Raw genomic sequence first — 24,082 nt, forward strand, 5'->3', positions numbered from 1 at the left:
AAACTTTATTCTAAAAAGATTCTGAAGAGATTTTTTTTTTATTTTTTTTTTATATGGCTTTTTTAACCCCTTCCTTACAAGACAATTTTTGTAATCTAATCAATTTCCAATGGATAAAGTCACCAAAAATAGCATAGCAGACTATGACATTTTTCAAGGCTGAGAAATAAACTAAAGGCTCCCAAACGTCCTCTTTCAGAAGGAAATACATCAATATAGCAAAGAAAAGTTATTCAGCATATTCATTTCAGTGTCAATGCAATCATGAGGGGTTTTTGTTGCACATCAATGACTTAGAGTTGTTTAAACTGTGAATTCTTCATAAAAGGGTTAGATAAAAGTTGTGCGAGTACTGTAGTCTTATTATTTAGTAAGACTAAAACCGAGGCTAAATAAGCCAGAGTGGGCAGCACCATAAACACAAGCATATAGACAAGTTAATTGGGTGTACAGTATAGGTCAAAGACGGAATAAAATTAATTAAGAGAAATCGATTCTTGGTTGCAAAATCTACAGAGGCCAGTGTTGCCATAGTGATAGCAGCACTCAGCAATCTTTTGACACAGTTCTAGAATCTTTACCAAATGCATTTTACAAACCACAGAAAGACTACACTACAGTACTCTTCTTTTAGACCCTGACACGGCTCAAAACACAGATAAGTGCCTGAACCCCGGCGCAAGATTCTGCTCTGCTGAACTCTTAAACTCAGCCTATTTTCTCTGGCATCTGCAGACACCTAAGCCCACATATACAGAGACTCTTAAAAACAGAAATCTTTAAAAATTCATCTGCATTTTCTGTTCAGTTCCTCTTCAGTTTCCATTAGGCCTTCCAAATCGGTTACAAAAGCATTAAATGTTAAAATGCAGTTCAACACCAAGGAATATTGACAGATAAACACTTTCTCTCACAGTCTTGTTTTAGCAAGAGCAAATGGGTCATTCTATGAAACGAGTGGCTTTTACACTTTGATAACCTTTTGTATCTTAAGCTAACTTATTTATGTGAGGACAAAATCATATACAGGAAAAAAGCTTATAGGGAAAATATTATGGTGACAAGGTTGAAATATTCTTTACAACTAGGGATGCACCGATGTATCGGCCGCCGATATTTATTGGCCAATTTTTGCTCAATTTACATTTACATTAATTAACTGCTGAAGGCGCGGAGCTTTATAATGACTGTTGTGTAATCCTAGCGCTGCTGTCTGCGTTTTAATGTTAATCAAATGACAAAAGATCACACACTATTCTTGACTAAATACCTTTTGTAACTTTCATAAGTGTAGCGGACCCCATCCGAATGATGACTAAAACTTTACTGATGTTTTATTAAGTTTATTTGCGACCGATTTCGCTCCAAAGAAATCACCACAAAGGCTAAACAATACAGCGCACAAGAAGTGCGCATTAAACTCTCTCTCCGTTGCATTATCATCAACATACATCGAATTACTCAAAACACTTATTACAACTAACAGTAAACAAATACATACAGATCTTACACCTTTTCGGGGATGCTTAATAAACTGACAAACTTTAAATCTGCAAAATATCTCTGAAGAACTGCGTGCTCTCCATTACCCTTATACCCTTGACATTTGATATTCAACAGAGCTTTGATCTGCCTGCATTGACACCATTTTCTTTAAGAGCTGCTGTGCAGCCAAAATGATATACCAGTTATCACTGTAAAGCTGCTTTGACACAATCTACATTGTAAAAAGCGCTATATAAATAAAGGTGACTTGACTTGACTATAGCTCCATCAAAATAAGAGTCCCTACTTAGTAAAGGAGATGTGCAGATCTCATACATATTTAAACTTACAAAAAATATAAAATGTATACAAAAACAAATTAGAAGATTAATCACAATAAAGAAGGATTAATATGTATATAACTTACACAGTGAATCATATGCAGTGTTATTTTACATTTGTTAACTTTATTTCTTTACCTTCTTTCTTTATGTAGGCCTGCTGAATGTTAAATGGATCTTTATCATGTTCATTAAAAATTATTTGATGGTGCAGTAATAAACCTGCTAGTATATTTTAATGCAGGTGTTTTTGAACTTTGCTTATTTAAAACATGATCAAAATACTATCTATTTTGATGACTAAATTTCACATAAGAGAGGAAGTGACAAATATCGGTATCGGTATCGGCCAATAAATGTTTGTTGCATCCCTATTTACAACCATTATTGTTATTTTAATAATACATCATGTAAAAAATGACAGTACAGTACACTACCATTTAAAAGTTTGGGATGAGATGTTTTGCTTTAAACTGATCTAAAATGACAGTACAGACTTTCACATTGTTACAAAATATTTCTATTTCAAATAAATGCTGTTCTTTTGAACTTTCTATCCATCAAAGAATCCTAAATAAAGACTTTCCATAAAAAAAAGTTAATAAGAAATGTTTTTTGAACACAAAATCATCGTATTAGAATGATTTCTGAAGGATCATGTGACACTGAAGCCTGGAGTAATGATGCTGAAAAAATAGCTTTTCATCACAGGAATCAATTACATGTTAAAATAGAAAATATTTATTTTTAACTATAAAAATATTTCACTATATTACTGTGTTTAATAAGAAACGTCTTTATGCACAGTAAAAGTCAGCACTGGCTATTCATTGTTCATTAAATGTCATTTTACATATGCGTATGAGTGGCAAAGAAATTTTGTTTTGACCACTTGTTTTGTAGAATGACCCAATTGTTGCACTAGCTGAAGTACCTTAGTTTGAGCATAATTTATTTAAAAGGCAGAATTCAATATTCCCTGGCTAAGCATCTCCTTTTTTCTCAGTCTACGTATACAAAGAAAACATTGGCCAGGTCCAGCAAACTATCACATTAGCAAATGATACACAGTATCCCTCTGAAAAAGGGAAACTGAACACTCAACTTGTTTTGTGTGCAGTGTTTTGGGCCAGAAAAGCATAAGACTTGCCAGAGAGCAAACAGTGAAGCTGTCAGAAACAGTAATAATGTTAATGCAGCATATTTTGATTTTAGCCAGCAGTGAAGATAAGCTAGGAGATTAGTTTTAATTAGACAGTGTGTGGATAGACTGCTGGTTCTAGGGAGGAATCTGTCAGCATTAGTCTACATCACAAGAAGCTGCAAATGAACATGAATCACACTCATAAAGTCTCCATCTACCAAACACACATGAGCGTACAGAGTGTCTTGAGCTGACCGTGAGTGTGTAGCCGGTCTACAGTCATGTCTTATTCATCCATCTTTTCCCCTGATTAAAGTGTGTGGGAGAGACACTTTCAGGGCACATGTACGCTCACTCTGAGAGAGGACATGACCATGGCCCGGATGAACTCTGTGGCTGCATATACACACTACAGCTGACCACTTTTTAAAGGGGACCTGTTATGCCTATTTTTACAAGATGTAATTTAAGTCTTAGGTGTCCCCAGAATGTGTCTGTGAAGTTTCAGCTTAAAATACCTCACAAATACCTCATTTATAAATCCATGTTGTAAATACCCATTTCTGACTACAGTCAAGAACAGGCTGTTTTTGTGCATGCACTCTAAAAAATGCTGGGTTAAAAATAACCCAAGTTGGGTTGAAAATGGACAAACCCAGCGATTGGGTTGTTTTAACCCAGCGGTTGGGTTAAATGTTTGCGCAACCTGCTGGGTAGTTTTATTTAAACCAACTATTGTTTAAAAATTGCTATATGGCTAGCTTAAAATGAACCCAAAATAATTGGGAAATTAAAAACCAGGTGCAATTAGAGGCAACAATAATAGACAAAAGGTGAATGTTTATTAATAAGCTTTAATATTTTATTAATATAAATTTAATAGTTTAATAGTTTATTAATATAAATGTATTAATAAGCAATTTAATAAATGTTTATTGTTTAATAATTATTCATTGAACATTAATAAATGTTCATTTCCAACATACTTTGGGTTAATTTTAATTAAGCAATACAGTAATTTTTAAACAATAGTTGAGTTAAATAAAACTACCGAGCAGGTTGGGCAAACATTTAACCCTACCGCTGGGTTAAAACAACCCAATCGCTGGGTTTGTCCATTTTCAACCCAACTTGGGTTGTTTTTAACACAGCATTTTTTAGAGTGTGTAATCAAAAACAATTCTTATCTTAATCTGCGATTTTTCCATCATTGTTACATGACAGACGGACTCGAACTAAATCCCATAGCGGATCTAGACAGGTGGAGCTGGGGGAGGTGGAGGGTTTCTCTGATAGCGCACTGCAGTACTAGAGCAAACACTGAACCAGACTATTTAAATGTTGAGCAAGTAATCTCATTGGCTGCAGGATCAGCAGAAACCAATCAGCAATGATGTGATTGCTTGCATCAGCCTGCGCCCTCTAGAGCTTCATGAATGAACTAGATATACATACAGTATAAATTTCCCTGAATCCTAACACATCTTCCAGAGCACCATTTCCTTCTGCAAGTATCTGATAGCACCACATTTTAAAGTGATTTCAACAAGATATGTATTTGATATCATAGCAGAGTTTTTTAATCTACCTCAGAGCGTAGATTGTCACACAGCCTGTCTGTGTGAGAGAGAGAGAGAGAGAGAGAGAGAGAGAGTGCTGAGCGGCCCAGTGGGGAAAAAAGTGTTTAACGCAACAGAGATGAAACCAAATCACATCTGACACTCTGTTATATCAGTGTAATTAACATAGGGGGACAGATAGATGCAGAGACACCCTTGTTGCTTGCTCTGGTTCAGCGGCCAAGCGTGTGATTATGCCGGAGTGTTCTCGTCTCTAGTGGCTCCAGCCCTTTCACTACGTCTCCCCACCAATGGATATAATGGCTACATTTAAGCAGCTTGTAAACTGACTCTTCCCGATTCTCATCCAGTAGATGATGCTTTTTGTGATGAATGAGGATTTGTCGGATATGTTAATGTAGTATGCTCTCGGCACACAAAGCTTGGAGTGTTGAATATTAGGGAGATAAATGGCATATAAATGAAGAGGTAAATGAAAGGAAATGAAATTTTTGCAGTTTTGAATACAAAAGATAGTGACACTGAGTGCGCTGACATATTCATGCATTTCATAATTGTTGATTTCGCCAAAAATAAACAGCTTTGAAGATATTTAAAGGTGAACTGAAAAATTTCTGTGCCACTTGCATCACCTAATGGAATTTTATAAAAATAAAGAATAATACAAATAAATATAAATACATACATTTGAGAGATGGGGAAATCAATGCACAAATGGTTTACTTATTTGGTCTATGCAAGCTGGGATTGAACAAAATATTTTAACACAAAAAACAAAAAAACACTCCACCCTTACAATTTTCCACTTTCCACAACAAATGTGTCTACTTTTACTTGGAGGAAGCCATGTGTAATTTTGTTCACAAATCATGGAAAGTCAGCCAAAACCAGGGCTCCAAAGACAATCCTGGAGATAAATCCCCTGACTGTACCACCGGCTCTCACTAGGAGGACCTCAGCTGCAGAAAAAAGGGCCGGGAAACTAATGTGTAAACACTAATTGGCGGTTGGGGGCATATACTACATTAGGATAGCTAAATTATTTATGACATTCCATAGCCTCCTTTACTAGTAATTAACATCCATGCTAAATAAACGAACCTCTTTACAATGCATTAGTGGCACTAAATCATATTCAGGAGTGCACAAGGTTGCTGAAGATCTATCTTGCCATTCATGAGTTATTGGGGAGTTAATGAGTTTGGCTGGCTAAGAGGGCTTAAAATATTAAAATGTTTTTGAAAGTCAAGTGTTGAAGTAATAAACAATTGAGTAGTCACTGTATATCCATCTAGCCATCTTTATAAATTCTGTATTTATTAATAATATATTATACAATCGTATATACATTACTGTTCAAAAGTTTGGGGTTGGAAAGATTTTTTTTTATGATTACATTTATTTGATTAAAAATACAGTAAAAATAGTAATCATGTGAAATATTATTACATTTTAAAATAACTGTTTTCCATTTTAATACATTTTAAAATGTAATTTATTCCTGAGAGCAAAGCTGAATTTACTCCAGTCTTCAGTGTCAAATGATCCTTCAGAAATCATTTTAATATTCTGATTTAGTTGCAATTTATTTTAGAGTATGTGCACTTACATGTAATTACAGTGTACTTACCTAAGAAAGTACTGGGTAAGAAAAGGTAACTACATGGGTTAAGGATAGGTTTAGGGGTAGGTTTAGGGTTAGTACCTAGTTATTACCTATTTATTGCAGTTGTTATAATAAGTACAAAGTATGTACATGGAGAACAGGACTGTAAAAGTGTTATTAAGGTTATTAAAAGTGAAAAAAAAAAAAAAAACAATGGAGATATAATTAATTTTGAAGTTTTATTAAGTGTTAATAATGAGATTACGTGATTTTTATAATCAATTAACACTGCTTTTGTCATTTTTTACAAGGTGAACAAAATTTGTCACCAAAAAAGTAGTTCGGTTTAACCAAAATTTCGGTTTTACCAAATGACACTTTTGGTTATACCGAATGACGATATTTTCAAACAATGCTAACAGGCTCATATCTAGCTAGCTTGCAAAATGACAATCAAACATTTTATATGTAGTACAAGTTTTTAAAATATTACAACATTTTCCATGTTTTATAGCGGTTGTACTGAATGACCTGATGTTTTGGGACATGCGTATGAGCAAGTGAAAACATGAATTTTTCAAATAGTTAACAGAGAGTTAGTTACTTTGCTTCACACCATATACATTTATAAATTTTAAGATATTTTAATCACAAATGAAATGGCTGTATTGGCCTTTGGACGGTTAAACCGAATGACCTTTTGACACTTAAATATCATTAAAATACCTTTATATGTAGCAAAATATAATTAAAACCTTTTGGATTCAATAAAAAGTTGTACTACCTTACATACTATGGATGTCATATCTTTGTTTTTTATTATTATTAAGGCCTTTGGACAAAAAAAATGACCCGTCACATCATTGACCCAAAATAAAGTGCTACCAAAATTTCTTCTTATTATGATCACATTAAAACAGTTGTACTGCTTAATATTTTTGTGGAAATCGTGATAATTTTTTCAGGATTTTTGATTAATAGTAAGTTCAAAATAGAAGTATTTATTATGTCTTTACTGTAATTTTTGATCCATTTAATGTCAAAACAAAACAAGCAATATTAACTGTGAACAAGGATGAACAGGACAACAAATTAGCTTTCTTGAATTGTACAGCACATATTCAAAGGCAAGTAATTTCTGTGCTACCGAACAGAATATATATACAGAATATATTAATTTTAAAAATATCATCGTTCAAACCACCAAACCTCATGCTATTAGTTGAGCAAATTGAATGGCAGGCCTAGTCGGGTTGCTCAAAGAGACAACACTTTTGTTCTGTCACTAGTGGGACCATTTCAACTTTAAAGAAGGTGCAGTTTTTGATATCAAAGTTGACAAAGTTTACATAGTGCGGTGGATTTAGCAACTGGCACTGAAAGAGCCATCAAAGACAAGCAGCATAGACAATATTATTCATGCCCAACAAGTGTTTTCACCAAACACCCCCTGATACATGTGAAGCCTCCCAACAAAACAACAGAAACCAAAAGGATGTGTCTCCCAAATGTAAATAACCCCTTTATAAGCCAACATCATTCAACTCAGAAGGGCAAATACCTCCAGGCAGGACTTCTGGAGCATGGTGCGTTATATAAAGACTGTATAAGGAGAACAGATGGTTTGACAGAGGAGTGAAGGAGGTCTTAGATGTGAAACGTTGCAATGCTGTTTTCCCAATTCACACAGCAATCGAGATTCACACCAGGAGAAAAGCAATTCCATATCAGAGAACCTCCACTGTCCTTCAAACCGATGAAGCCATTCGGATGTAAGAACACAACCAGATGGTCCGAAATAAATTGTAATAAGATATAGTGATCAATGCAAAACATAGCTAAACTGGATTATTGGTGGAAACGTCCAGTTTTAAACCAACAAACCAATGCCAAGTTCTTGCCGTTGACCCCCATGTTTAGTGAATCGCATGAAGGTGCAAATATAACAGCACCCCTCTTCAGGGAAACACTATTTGACAAAGCTCATTTACTGCTTGTATTTTATACTTAGACTTTCAGTGAGCTGTTTCAAAGAGATCCTTGGTGCATATGACAACATGGTCTATAAGAATGACCCAATCTCAGTGAAGCAGGACTACATCAAAATCCATTCGTGCATGCCAGGCTTACAAGTTGGATCTTATGCAAATCAGATGCTTTATTTTCCTTCTGAATGCATGACATCAAAAGCATGATGGGACATGTGAATCATAAAATAAATAAATTACATTTAGCCTAAGCCTCAAAACACCAGTGATACACTTCAGTGGAGTGGATCCATTTCTCCACCTAGTCAGTACTTCTCTAGAAGGTGAAATATCTCTTAAAATGGTGAGACACACTAACAGTCAAAGGTGTAGACAAGTCTTTTTCTGTATTATTACTTTTCCTTAATTTTAGAACAATAGTAAATGTTGAATTAACAATAGCGTAACCAAAAGTTGTAAAAAAAAAATAAATAAAAAAAAGTATTTTAGCTTCTGAATTCTCTAAGCCGACTTCATATTGGGATGATATTTAAACAGTATTGAAAGAAATTCACATGTAAGCTGGGGACTTGTTGGCTGTAAACTGGTGTAATTCATCCATATAAAATAATAAAATAAAATATCAAATAAAGTACACTGTAAAAAATGACCGTGATTTTAACAGTAAAAGACTGTAAAAATGCTGCGGTGAAAAACTGTCAATTGGTTTACAGAAAGTTTCCGTACTATATACGGTGAATAACTGTAATAGATCTAACGGTACATTTAATGTAATTTTACGGTAAAATACCATTAAATTCACAGTTTTTGGAAGTGAAAAATAACAATTCATTGTAAAATTTACAGTGAAAAAACGTAAATTGACATTCCCACAATTCCCTGCGTGACACTTCACATTTGATATATTTTCGTTGAAATAACTCTGTTTCTTCTTAGTTTTTCTCATTTTTTTCTAATCAGATATGGGTTTTATGTTACATCTAATGTTGTTAAATTAATGTTTATTGCATTTTTAAAATTTCATGCATGTTACTATGATGGTGTTTAGTGTGTGTGTGATTGACACTGTGTGCACCTTCTATATGTTAGTGTTGTCCTCCTCAGCTTGTGATGAACTTTGATTCATCATGTGACTCTTATCACCACTTTGTTTGGTGATTGTCAGTGTATTATAAAGGTACAAAACAGATATTAGTACTTCATTAGGTTGGTAAATTAACATTATATCAGTTAATGAAATACGTTATTTTACCGTAAATTTAACATATTTTTTTTTTACGTTGCTACTGTATTTTTTACGGTAAAGTTCTGGCAACCACAGCTGCTGTTTTTTTACCGTAAATTTTACTGGGAGTTTTTTTACAGTGTATAATATAACAATAATATTCCTGATTTGTAAAGGAATGTATATGTAGGGACAATTAATATTTGTCTACAAAAGTAATTTTAAGTATTTATTTAAGTATAAACCTACTGTATAGATCAAAAGGTTATGGTAATAAGAAGCAAATTTAGTCATGTGCATCCAAACTTTTGACTAGAAGTGCCTCCTGAAGAACATTGTGAGGAATATCCAACATAAGAGCAGTGATTGAGGTCAGTGAGCTGCAAATATTGCATAAAAGCTTTTGTATAAATAACATTATGCAAAAGATATTTACTTTACATGTACCTGCTAGGAAAAAACAATCAAATCACACATTCTTCCCTTGCACTCTTCATTCATCTCTCATAAAACCTCCAGCCAATGAAGACAAAGCTCTCCAGCAGGCATACAAGCAGGGAAATCACGCTTAGGCAAACCCAGAACAGGACAAAATCTTTCAAAATGGCCGTCTCAGTCCTGAAAATAATTATAGTAGATTTACAGCTGCGGGGATGAGGGACGGGACCTGCCGGGCAGTAACCCCGGCTTAAAATCGCTTTGGCTGTTTCACTGACAGCTACTAAACAAGTTAATAAAGCTGGATGTAATATTTCTAGACAAGGCCTGAAAATAATGGACTATCTGTTTTGATCTATTGTACTTTTTTTTGTACAAACAGGCACAAAGAAAAACAATAATGGATGAGGTGGTTCCTGATTTGATAAGGGTGAGCCATTAACCCCCAGTTTCACAGACAAGTCTTAAACCTAGTCCCAGACTAAAATGCATTTTTGAGCTGTTTTAACTGAAAGCAACTTGCGCTGACCTATCTTAAAATATGTCAGTGCCATTGTTTTGTCTCATGATGCACATCAGTAATGTTTTTTGTTGTTGTTTTTGTTTCTAAGGCATGTTTTAAAAAGCTACTTAATTTAACTAAGGCCTAATCCTGGCTTAATCTAAGCCCTGTCTGTGAAACCAGGTCTTAATATCTGATTCATATAACTTCACTTCATACCACTGGAGAGATTATTTCACATATACTGTCCGGGCTTAAATGAGAAAGCAAAGAGAACCTGTGGTAGAAATATCTCCCTCAATCCTCTGCCTGTTGCTTCAAATTATCACCCTGGGACGATTCTGACTAAATCACTGGTCTTGAATCAAAGCCAAATACAATCCTTAACTACACTGTAAAAAAAAAAAAAAAAGAATTGTTGGTTTAACTTAAAAAAAAAAAAGTGAGTTACCTGGTTGCCTTAAAATTTTGAGTTCATTGAAATTAAAAAATTGAGTTAATACAATGAAGGCGATTGGTTTAATCAACAGAAACTCAAAATATTATGTTATCTGAACCACATTAATTATCTAAGTTGATTTGCCAAAAGAAAAAATGTTGTGATAAATCATGAAAATAATTGTTTACAGTGTGAGCGAAAGGTGAAAGCTGATTCTTGATCAGTGGCTGCAGACTTTACAGACCTTGTACTGAAAATACATTATATTCTACATTTTAAAAACATTCTTAAGTATAAGAAGGTAGTATATTTTTAAGTTCCAATAATGCTTCTTATTTAAAATTATATATCCACATTTAAATTAAGTCAAGAAAACCTTGCCCTTCTCCATAAAATCTCTTTGCTGTCTCATCCTGCTGATATCTTATATAAAATCTTGGCTATCTCCCCTGTATATAATATAATATAATATAATATAATATAATATAATATAATATAATATAATTAAAGTACAGACATGAAAATATCTTTCAAAAAAATCACCAAAAAGCTCCCCTTTTTTCTCCCCTCTCTCTCTCTCTCGCTCATATCTCTCTTTGTTTCACTATCATCAAACACCACCTGTCTGTAACAAAATCCAAACATTCAGGCAATACTCTGCAGACTTGCTTAAGTTCCCAGTTCTGTTTAACTCTTAGCATTTAAAGACAAGGTTATTGTTTGCCCATGTGCCTCAGTCTATAAAATCAACTAGATGGATCTCTGAATTATTGAGATGTGAAGTATTATAAAGTCTCCTATCTTGCCAATCCAGAAATCTCCAATCCAAAAACACAGACAGTATGGCAGCCAGGAGGCTCTAGCCAACAACCTGCTCTACAAGCAAATCGTTTTACTCACAAAAAAACATACCAACAGTGCAGAAAGATCCTGCATTTGCAGACTTTACTCCAGCAGATTTATCTGAATATTATTTAGAAATAAACTCCCAAAGATGAATGATCATTTCCAGTGAACATAATCTTAGTAATACATTCCAGCTCTTCGCAAGAGGTCCTATTGTGCTAGATCTCTTTCATGCTTCACAAACAGGTGGTTAACACTGTGAACAGGCGTTTTCTGTAAACATTTAGATTACCTCTGCTGAAAAGACTAAGCTGGTTTGCTGTTCTTAGCTGATTTAAGAGGGTCTCCCAGCCTAGCCAAGCTGAAAAGTGCCAAAATCCCTGTAATAACAGCCTAATCAGCTAGCTTAGATTGGATGAATATGGTCTTTTCAGTAGGAATGTTTGAGTGGGGAGCATTTCAGGACAAGTTGAGCAAATGCTCATTATAAATGTCGCTATGGAGTGACATTCAGCGAAGTTGTCAAGAACCCATGGCAGCAAAACAAGACAGCATGGACTAGACAGCTGAATAGCAATAGTATTACACGGAAGTACTGGATGTTGCGGACTTACACTGCTGTTTTTTCCAGACCAGTACACGACTGCGTGGTTGTGCGCGGAGTCTCCAGCCAGAGCAAAAGTGCTGCTGGCCAGTTTGGGATCGTCTGGTCTGGAATCCGATACTCTGGCATCATGCTCATCATCCCTGTTCCAGCGAACTTCGGCGCGTTTACTCTGTCCGTCCACCCGCAGACCTGAGGTCTTTCTCTGCTCCTCCGAGCGGGCATCAACGCTCCGCGCGCTCTCCAGAAACTCAGGCACGCTTCTTTTGACTCTCTCTGATGTCTCGGGTTCCATTTCGGATACACTTTCCACATATTCATCCGAAAACAATTCTTCATCTAAAGCGGACTCGGTGAAGTTCCCTAAAGGCGCACGGGAGTTTATCCCCTCAGCGTTTCTTTCCAGTTTCGGCGCAATCCTTGGAAAACCATCCGCCTCTCGTCCAGTGGGTACTCCAATATTAGGGTAAAGAACTGTGATCAGCTTGGGTTTCTTTTGATCCTGTCTCGGATATTTCCCAGAATCAGGCGGGTCACGCAGATGCTCATCCCCTGCGTAATTCACTTGCATTGGCGACATACATGGCGCGCAACTTATATCTGCCTTTGCGTTTGGAAAAACATACACGGAGGAAAGAATAAGCCAGGTAGAAAGAGTAAAGTGAGCGCCAGGGAATACACCCAGACCGGTCTCCATCGTTAGAAGAAATTTTGGGGAATGCTTCTCCCCTCCCTCCGACTCTCAGACGCGCAGGGAAGCAACTCCAGCGAAGTGTCGGGTATTAAAGAAGTGCTCCTCAGCTACACCGCTCACGTTCAGGGATGTGATGATGGAGTAAGGCAGCACATAGGGGAGGTACTGAATCCAATCCAAGCCGCTGCTGCGTCTAGGGAGAGTGAGAGAGAGAGTGAAGGAGAGAGAGAGAGAGAGAAGCGAGTTGGGCATAACGACATCGTGCATATTACGGTTGCAAGTCATTATTTTTATATAGCGAATTGCATTAAAATTTAGATCTACTCAAAAAGTATTTTGTTTATCCACAAATAAATATAGGCTACCGGATTACTGGTTTACTACTTCAGCATTTCTGAAGCCTAACCTACATAAATACGCAAAAAATATTATTTATCTTTATATATATATATATATATATATATATATATATATATATATATATATATATATATATATATACTATGTATGTATGTGTATATATAAAGATAGGCTATATATATATATATATATATATATATATATATATATATATATATATATAGCCTAAGTATTATGCTAGACTATGGAAAATAATGCTCTTGTCCGTGCACTGATAACGGACAATAATCGAAGACGTCACGCCTCAAAAAGGGAAAAAATAAAAGTATGTATATCGTAAAATCAGCCCAAACGATTAGTGCGAGTCTTATGAAGTCATATCAAATATCATTGGGTAAATTGTAAATCTCACGAAGTTTTTTTTTTTTTTTTTTTTTTTTTTTTTTAAATCAGTTGATTCAGTTTACCGATCGGAGTGGTAATGCTGCCTTCACGTGCCCTCGGAATTATCGTAAATACGAGTTTCCTAGTTAAAAATTACACATGAACGCCCTCCCTTTTCGAAACTTGAATGCGATGAGCTCGTAATCACGACTTCAGAAGTGAGAATTATCAAATTTCCGATAGCACGTGAAGGCAGCATTAGGCTAGTTCATGTGAACTGATCCGGTTCTCGAGTTCAACTCACTAATTTAATGATTCAGTCGCAGCGGTTAGAACTCACTTGAGTGGAGGACTATTAGGCAATTATTTGCTATTGTATGACTTCTGAAGACTTGAGACTTGACACCTACCCTACCACAGTCATGTGGACCACCTTTATGGTATGTCGAGTGTGCATCCTTTTTGAGGCTTAACTATAATTCATTGTCGAAAAGACCGGCAGGACTGAATTCAACATTCTTCTGAGGAACACAAAACAAGTCATACGGATATGGAACGAGTAAATGACGACAGAATTTTAATGTTAGGTTGAACTTTTCCTTTAAGACTACCTGTTTGCAAAGCCCTCGAGTGACGCTAACTCGTTTCACATTGTATACAATTCTATTTTATTATACCCAACAACAGTTTCTGAAAATGTGTTGTTTCTTGTGTGTATCACTAAGAAAGAAGAGGAGGCAGATCTTAGTTTTGGCACGTGCACGCGCGCAGCAGTGACATTTATTCTCCTGTCATCCACGCGTGCGAGGATGCTGTGACTAGACAAGGCGCTCTATGTTGACAGGGACAAAACTGCAGGAGCTCAGCGTGGATAACCAACAGTCCTCACACATCAGCGCACATGGGCTGCAACAGCAGGATACCTTTCTTCAGCAGAGATAGGAGTTTTATGTTGTGTGTTTGTGTGTGTGTCAGGGTCAGTTTTTGCATATATTGTGGAGACCAAGATCGTTAGTGTAGTGAAACACCTAGAATAATTTTGTGAGGGTTAGGTTGCAGAGGTAAAGTTAGATGAGATAGTAGTAAAGATGAGACAGAAAATATTACTAGCTTATAAAAACATTAGGCTAATAATAAATAATTCTCGCCATCGTAAAAGCAGTTGGTTTGCAATTGCAATTTGGCCCCAGAAGTTTACTAAATTTGACACAATCCCTCTTTTGCGATGTTGATTCATTATAAAGAAAATTCATAAAGCTTTTTTTTTTTTTTTGTTATTTTAAAAATGCAGTCTAAAAACAGTAGAGGATCTCATTTGGACAGCATGTTAAATGTGTGTGCAGTTGTGTGAATGAATTGCAATAATTTGGCATAGCCAGTCAGAAAAACCCTAAAATACAGTGAATTTCTCTGCTCTTCTGCAGCCCTGGGGAACAGAGAAGATTGTATTGATAACAGTTAAGCGCTTAGCATATGATACACATTCACTCAAATTAGAAGGAAGATGGATTTTTGCCCTCTCCTGCTGTCTCGACACTAACCCCTACTGGTTACATTATGCTGCAGATTACAGCTGGGCTGAGGTGACGGAGTATCTGCAGGCAGGTGTCGGAAAAGGCTTTTAATACCGATCTGAAATGATATTTAAGCAGATAAGATTTTAATCTGGGGTAATTAAGATAGTACTAGATAATCACATGAGAGCATATTCTGAAAATGACTGTATATGCATAAATGCATCCTTATTTGCATAATGATTTTAATTGGAAAAGTTGGAAAACTTCATGCACATTTTAAAACAACGTCCACATTGCAATGATGAAAAATGGCATAACCCACACAGATGCATATTTGGAAGTAACAAATATGCATTCATCACTTACAAGGAAGAAATATATACATTTATATAAGACAGTAGTCAGCTAACTGCTAGGTTTTCCTCTCAAATCCAAGATCTGTAAACCCCAAGCGACTGACCTTTGCACATGATCTAGACTTCCCAATATAAAAGACTTACAGCCCGAGCTATTGATGGCTTGCACATGTGGATGATACCTCTAGTAAACTGGCAGTTTACGGTCTTCACACAAGAAATCACAGTTTTTCAACACAGCTGTTCTCATCATGATTACAAGCTGCAAAGGTCCCATTTTTAAAATATACTGCGCTCAGGCTGATCAATATCTTCCCCTAGTATGTTGGATTATTCCCTGTAAATAAAGCCTTTCCTGTCTCCGAACGCCTATCTAGACCTCTTCAGAACATTCAGCTGGCCTTGTTTGCTCCAAGCTCAGGTGGCTGTTGAATTGTGTATTCTGTCACCCAAGGCTGCTTTAAAAGTTCGTTTAAGTGTAGTAACAAGACACATTAAAGGGATAGTTCACCCAAAAATGAAAATTTGCTGTTAATTTACTCACCCTCAGGCAATCCAAAATGTGGGTGACTTTTTTTTCTTCAGTAGAACAGTAAATATTTTTTTTAGCTGAAACTGTGGTCCTTGGTGATTCATGTAATGGGAATCAATGGGTGCCATAACTTTAAGATTCAAAAAACATATGCAGATGAAACAAAATTAATAACCACGGCTCCTGATGATACATTGAGGTCTTAAAGGCCCACTGAAGAGTGTTGGAACACGCAGCATTATTCAATGTGTTAACGTAATTTCAACTGAAACAGGAAGACAGGGCGACATATCGAACAGCCCCGCCCCTTTAAAAAAAAAAGCGTTAACCAATAGCGTTTTGTTTATGTTACAGCTCGCCAGAGCCGTTAGACTCTAAAATTTCAGCCGAGGCTTCAGCATTTGTAATGGTGCGTTCACACCGGACGCGAATGAAGCGGTAAGTGCGAGTGATTAACATGTTAAGTCAATGCAAAGACGCGAATTGACATCCTGCGGCGCGATTCGCGCGAATGAAGCGCCGTGAATGACGCGATTCGCGCGAATTGAGCGATTTGGGCGTTTGACGCGCTTAACGCGTGATTCGCGCGAATCACGCAAGTTGAAAAATCTGAACTTTGCCGAATTTCTGCGCCGCGTTAACCAATCAGGAGCTTGCTCTAGTAGTGACGTGACGTAGCGAGCTGAGGCAGAAATTCGAAACAACAATGGAGGACAAAATCATCGTCACTGTAGATCTTCATACATTTATAGAAACAGAAATAAAAAGGATCGTGTTTGAAAGAAAGTGAGTGAGGAGGTCGGACAATCTGATAAGTTGTAAAAAACGGTCTTTACTCAATTTGAGCTATATATATATATACATATTGAGACTACAAGCTAGCTAAAGACGACCAATTGAGCTTATTCGCTGTAATTTACAATTATTTCCCCACTGACAAGTTGTGTTTATTCAGAGGAAGTGTGCAGAAAGCAGTGGGAGAGTCTGGAACACGTAAAGGAGCGGGAGAGCCCCTCTCATGACGCGAATTCGCGTCTGTTGTGAAGGGATTTTCACGTGCAAATGAAGCGAGTAAACTCAAAATGTTCAAGCGTCCAACTACGCGCGAGTAGCACGATTTATTCGCGCAAGTCGCGTCTGGTGTGAACGCAGCATAAGAGTGTAGGAGGAGGCGGGACTTCAGATTCTACAGAGCATTTGATTGGACAGAAGTTTTGATGTGAAGCTGAAGTGATGTCATGAAAATCTGTGATCCATTTTAGCGGAAATGAGAGACTGTAAGTTTTGAATGCTTATATCTCCAAAATGCGAATTTTGTCATTGCTTTGGAACACACCAGCTTATAACTTATATAAAGGGGCTCTATGTAGGAATGACACAAAATAGGTACTGCAGTCCAAATTCAAAATATTGTTTGCCCCGCCCCCTCCTTCAAAGACACAGGTTGCCAGCTTGAGGACGCGCAACAAGAGGGAGCGCAACTGACAATGAAAGCTGAGGAGACTTGCACACTGTAAGCTGATGAGTTGTTTTAATATGCTGTCATTCATAGAGATTTTTAGATAGATGCAGAGGCTTTTTAGGTCAGGCAGAATCTGCGATTCTCTGACCCAGTTTGTTTGCTGGTTTCCATGGCTACAATACGCGGTGTTTTCCGCCAACTGGCAACCTGTGATGTTGAAATACTATTGGATAAACTGGCAGCACACAGTTTCGCACAAACCAAAACAAAGACAGACATTCCGACACGGAATGCATATTTCAAAGTAGAATATCTGGCTGTAGCATTGTTTTACTGAGAAACAAGTAGGTGAACTTAGCATGTTTCCTAAATATTTGCAAACATATTGGGGTATTTTTATGCTTTATTAAAGTGAAACTCTTACATATAGCCCCTTTAAGGCTAACATATTCATACTAAAGCTAAAAATCTTAAATTTTGATTTCAGGGGGACTTTAAGAAGTGAAACGATCGATCTATGCTAGAAACTGAACATTATTTACCTGCAATCCACAGCCTCGGCAAAACGGTCCTGACCGCATTCACGACAGTCTGGAGCATAGTAACGTATGCGCGGCAGCGACCTCACACGTGAGCTGATACTGTTTGTTTACTACAGAGAGGAAGAACGCATGTTGTATAATTACCTGATTGTTGCAACCGATTAAAAAAAATAAAAAAATTACATTCACTTGCATACTCTAACTCGGGAAGATTGACTTTTCACTGATTCCCAATGTTTAAACTAGATTGACTGAAGTTATGGTAGCTTGCTCTTCGAATGGATGTCGGTTTCAGCTAAAAATCTTCTTTGCTGTTCTACTGAAGAAAAAAAGTCACCAACATCTTCAGGATGGCCTGAGGGTGAGTAAATTAACAGCAAATGTTTGTTTTGGGGTGAACTATCCCTTTAAGTCATGATTCTCATTGTATAATTGTAACATTGTGCATTAGCAGTGGCAGCATCGATAGGTGAGATTTATCTATGTGTTCAGAACTGCAAAAGCTCAGTAGAGTCAATGGCAATTATTCACTACATTTAGGATTTATATAATTGGAATTTGATCAGTATTTACCTTGATTCATATAAAAATAAATAAATAAATAAAATAAAGTTGGATCTCATCTTAGCTCATGCTGGCTAATAATGCTGAGGATCTAAATGGATATAAATCTTCCATTCATCGGACTTTCGTATTTTACATGGAGCTGTCGTTTTTATGAGGGAGTGTGCAGAATTTTAATGACCAAGATGTCTTAAAGAAAGAAAGAAGAAGAGGAAAAAAAACACCTTTGGAAAGAGTCACACCCCTTTGGTTCTTCTCAGCTTAGATGCCCAAACATTTTCATGAATCTTCTGAACGTCATTAAGCAGTGATGTGAGAATCTCATTCTTCCACCTTCTGTGCCCTTGATTAATTTTATGCAAAACTTTTCACATTTAAAGTCCCAAATCGTGCATGGATTTAATGCCAGCTTTGGATACTCACACATTCAAGCAATTTTTATATAAATTTATATTATATTACATTATATAAGCCTGAAGCGATTTCTGTTTGTAATGATCTTACAGATCTTTATCGTATAGCAAATAGCATATACCAAAGACTGAAACATGCAAAGCACACAACCATCTATGCATGAATGATGTGTGCTCATGTGTTTTTAAATTATACTGTAAAATGTCTTGCACCTAGAAAAGGCAAAGCTTAAAATCCACTAATAAATTCTCAATGGAATCCTTTATGCTCCTCAAAGATTTTTACTAATGATTTATGCCAACTTCAGTTACAATGTGGTTTATGGATTGAATATTTTCAATAAAAGAAGGCAGCGATTTTCTGCTGAACACATAAAATATGCATGCCATTAGGTTATTCACAGTTGTATAAATTTAACTCTTGAGGACTAATGAGTAGTTTGTTGAAACTGCACTTTTAGAACTGATATGAGACTAGTTTCACTTAGTTCTTTTTTCTTTCTTTTTTTTTTAAAGTCAGTGGTTCTCAGTTGGCCAGTCACGAGTTATGACCCAAAACTGCATCACAGCTCTGGACAGCAGAGCAAAACATAAAGGCTTGTTTAACAGACAGGGCTTAGATTAATTTAATTAGGACATTTAAATAGCTTTTATAAATGTACCGTAGAAAATACATAACTAATGTGCATCTTGAGAAAAAAAAAAACAATGACAGTGACATATTTTAATATATGTCAGTGCAAGTTGCTTTCAGTTAAGACAGCTTAAACATTTTAGTCTGGGACTAGACTTAAAGGGTTAGTTCACCCAAAAATTAAAATTCTGTCATTAATTACTCATGTCGTTTCACACCTGTAAGACCTTCGTTCATCTTCGGAACACAAATTAAGATATTTTTGATTAAATCCGAGAGGTATATGTGGTATATGAATAAAGTTATTTTTTTGTTTTGGCACACAAAAAGTATCTCATCGCTTCATAAAATTAAGGTTGAACCACTGCAGTCACGTTGACCATTTTAACGATGTCTTTAGTTCCTTTCTGGACCTTAAAAGTGTTGATTATATTCCTGTCTATGGATGAGTCATATACCTCTCGGATTACATCAAAAATATCTTAATTTGTTTTCCGAAGATGACGGGTGTGGAACAACATGTGATTAATAGGGTGAGTAATAACAAAGTCCCTTTAAGACAAGTCATTTCCCGTGATTCTAACAGCCGCTGAAGTGACGCGATGACTTTACCAGTCGGCAATTGGCTCTTGTTTAGAAGGCGGGACTTATTCCGCCATATTGCGTGTTACACTTTCTCCCATTCAAAACAGTACAAGTGACACGTCTTGTGTTATTCTATAGTCTTTGGTAATAAATGACAGAATTTTTGGGTGAACTAACCCTAAAACTTGGTCTTTTTTGCGAAACCAGGCAAAAATTAATCTAATCTAATTTAGAAAAGTAATAGGCTAATCAGTTTATAAAAGGAGGAAACGTTTTCCATATCTTTTGTTGCCAAAGGCCATTTGTCCAATCAAACTATAGGGTTCTCTGGCACAAATTCATCCACTTGTTGCCAGCAGAATTTGGTAGATGACAACACGAACAGGTCACATGTCGCACATACTGATTTTGCAGAGTTAGCATTCCTGGGTCAATATATTTTGTTGATCCTGGAACAACATTCCTGTCTGAAAATTTAGTTCTAACCCTATCCCTAACCCTAAACCTAACCCTACCCATAACTTGACATAAACTGTAAACTCGTCCCTCAAATCTGATTGGTTGAATGTAATGCTGTTCTAGGATCAACATCTTTATCAACAAGTGATTTCTTTAAATGATCTTCAAAATGAAATATTTCGATTCCCTCTGCAATAGTTTTCAAAAGAAGCACCATTTTATTTCATTGTAAAGAGCACGCCTTTAAATCAATGTATATCTAAGCTCTGTTTGCCTGGGGGACACAGCTGGTGGGCCCCCCCGGGGTTGCATTTCACCAGGGCCATTTTGGAAGCATTGGCATGTCAAAATGTATCTCCATCCACCCCTAGCCTGAGGGAACAAAGCCTGATCGAGAGCTCTGATCAGAACACAGCTGGAGAAAAAGAATAACAAACTGGAGACTTTCCTTTCAAAAAACCCATCCTGGGTAAGACCAAGAGGGGGGTTAAAAATTACAGAAAGTAGTAAACAAGATCAAAATCAAAGCTTGACTCTGTGAAACAGAGTTTTGAAGGAATTTCTGGAGAGAGAATAAAAGATTGCAACGAACATAGGTTTGACATTTTGATGGTATGGATGTATTCATACTTCATTTTTCAAAAGTCAAGGTGAATACTCACAGTCGGCTGAAACTGGATAAGAAACAAACTTGCAGACAAAACTCTGATGACTATCATTTGGGGTTTACATATCATACAGTTAAGACATATTCTTTATGCCCTTTAATTTCATAATAAGACCTTACCTTGAGTAATGTGTAAATAAATAAACATACTCACGGGAAACTTATATGTCGTAATATTTTATTTATTTCCTTATGCTCACCAAGTTAAAAATACAGCCAATTATTAAAAATAATATTGCAATTGTAAATAACTGTTTTAATGTACTTTAAATTGTAATTTATTCCTCTGATGGTAAAGCAAAACATTTTCAGCATCATTACTCCAGTCTTCAGTGTCACATGATCCTTCAGAAATCAATCTAATATGCTGATTTGCTGCTCAAGAAACATTTCTTATTATTAATGTTGAAAACAGTGGTGCTGCTCAATATTTTTGTGGAAACGGTGATACGGTTTTTTTTCAGGAAAAATGTATTTAAAATAGAAATCATTTGTAACATTTGTCACTTTTTATCAATTTAATGCCTGCAGAATAAATAAAAGTATTGATTTATTTATAAAAAAGTAAACACGCACACTGTAGATGAAGAGTGTGCATGTAAAATTATTACTAAGAGGGTCTCATGTGAAGTATTACTGTAAAATCATTTTTTATATTTAATAATGTAACATCATTACACATTTTAAACATTCAACATTTCAATATTAAACACTGATGACAAGATTCTGAAGTCCAGTTATTGTCAAAATAAATCAGAGATAAAAGATATTAAAAAATGCATGAATTGTTAAAGGCTTATCCTTATTCTAAGCCATTTTTGAAACCTTCTTCACTTGTATAGAGCTGTCAGTTGAGCCGTCAATACAAATCTACAACTGCCCATTTGTTTGTTAATGGAATCGACAGCTCAATCAAGGCATTATTGGGCATTGCCAACCCAACCTTGACAGGGAACGTCTCTCATTTTCATTTAAGTAGGCCTTAAATGGGGAAAGAGTCTAAATGTTCGAATGTGCTTTACAAAAGCCCAGGCAGAAGTCACTTTGCTCTAATCTTCGACCAGACGTCCTTCTAACACAATTCTAACTTTAACGATCGTAAGGTAAACCGTGTAACTGCCCTTAAATCAGCACTATAGGCTAACTCCTAACTACAGCTTTTACCCGAGCTTTCTTCCTCTGTTTGGAAAGTTATTCCATTACTTTGTGGATTTGGAGGATGCTTTCTACCCTCCGGCGAGGATGTGTGGGTTGTTTTGAGTCCCTGTCTTAATTTCCCTCTGCGTTTGAAAGAAGAGTTTTGTACTTGACGTATCTGACTTCACTGTGAGTTTCTTCTGTTGGTTAGGAAATGCAGTTTTGCTCACATTCGTTCTCGGAGTATTAAATACAAACATTTTTTAGACAGTCTTTAGGGTGTCTGTAGGGCATGTTTCACTGGAAACCAAGAATACGTTACTTAACAAAGAGTGATTCACTAGTTAGGCCTATATACACAATCCTTGAGGCCAAAATAATATTATCTGATAACAGTAATAGTCCATACAACTACTATTCACACATTTTTAGCTGCATGCTAGTTCTCATTAAAGTCTCATACAAAATCTGTCAAAATGACATTATGATTACACAGCAACATGGACAAGGGGAAAAAGCCAATGATTACTACATTATTTCTTGGTTTTGGCTAGATCCTTTGCCGTGTGACTCAGCATTGCTGTGTTGCTAACAGGCTTATTTGCTAGTAGCAAGCTGGAGAATACACATTCTGAAAAGGATATCCCCAACTTCCCCCTAGGGCCCTCTCGATGTAATGCGGAACTTATTTGATCAGCCTGTCTGAATCTGGATGAGCCATTCTGCAGTAGCATTTAGCTTCATGCGAAGCGCTCCCTTAATACACAGAAACGGTGCTGAAATAGACGCGCAGCGGTGGAAAATAGCCCCCATTACACTTATGATGTGGAGCCAACCCAATTCACAGAACCCAAGATGCACCTTGACGTCACTGATAACATTCTTGCAATCTGTTTTCAGAGACAAGTTTTCAAATGAAAAGATGGCAAGCAAATTCAGCTTATTAATTTTTAATTGAGCAGCGACCATATTTCAGTTTGCTAAAGGCCCTAACATGAATATTGAAAGCAATACAAGCATTGCACTACTGTAGTATTTCTCAAAAAGGCATTTTATTATAAAATTATGTCATGCGTTTGAAAGAGGTTAAGAAGTGGTTCACATTCTAACCTAAATGTAATATACAGGTAAGTGATGTGTACATCAGTGACATCCAGAAATAATTCATACCTATTCTATCAAAAGCCATCAATTTTTTGTCAAACCATGTAATAATATTAAGAATTGTATTAGATGCTCTTCTGTTTTTTATCTTCAGCAGGTTGATTGTAGCTATTTATATACTTAAAGGATTAGTTCACTTTAAAATGGAAATTACCCCAAGCTTTACTCACCCTCAAGCCATCCTAGGTGTATATGACTTTCTTCTTTCTGATGAACACAATCGGAGTTATATTAATAAATATCCAAGCTTTATAATGGCAGTGAACAGGACCAACGAGTTTGAAGTTCAAGAAAGTACATCCATCCACATCCATCCATCATAAACGTACTCCACACGGCTTCAGAGGGTTAATAAAGGCCTTCTGAAGCAAAGCGAAGCCTTTGTGTAAGAAAAATATCCATATTTAACAAGAT

General features: G+C 36.2%; 1 protein-coding gene across 2 annotated transcripts in view; it reads right to left on the reverse strand.

The window, feature by feature from the left end:
• sorcs3 (sortilin related VPS10 domain containing receptor 3) overlaps window positions 1–13,210 on the reverse strand; it is a 287,643-nt gene extending 274,433 nt beyond the window's left edge. The window contains exon 1 of one of the 2 annotated variants that reach the window (XM_048196352.1): window positions 12,209–13,210. In XM_048196352.1, the coding sequence (XP_048052309.1) occupies window positions 12,209–12,895 (687 nt within the window). In that variant the 5' untranslated portion in view covers window positions 12,896–13,210. The remainder of the gene's footprint in view (window positions 1–12,208) is intronic. The other variant, XM_048196354.1, reaches the window with a different exon arrangement.
• Between the last annotated feature and the right edge of the window lie 10,872 nt (window positions 13,211–24,082).

Source organism: Megalobrama amblycephala, linkage group LG7 (assembly GCF_018812025.1).
Source record: "Megalobrama amblycephala isolate DHTTF-2021 linkage group LG7, ASM1881202v1, whole genome shotgun sequence".
NCBI classification, from domain to species: Eukaryota; Metazoa; Chordata; class Actinopteri; order Cypriniformes; family Xenocyprididae; genus Megalobrama; species Megalobrama amblycephala.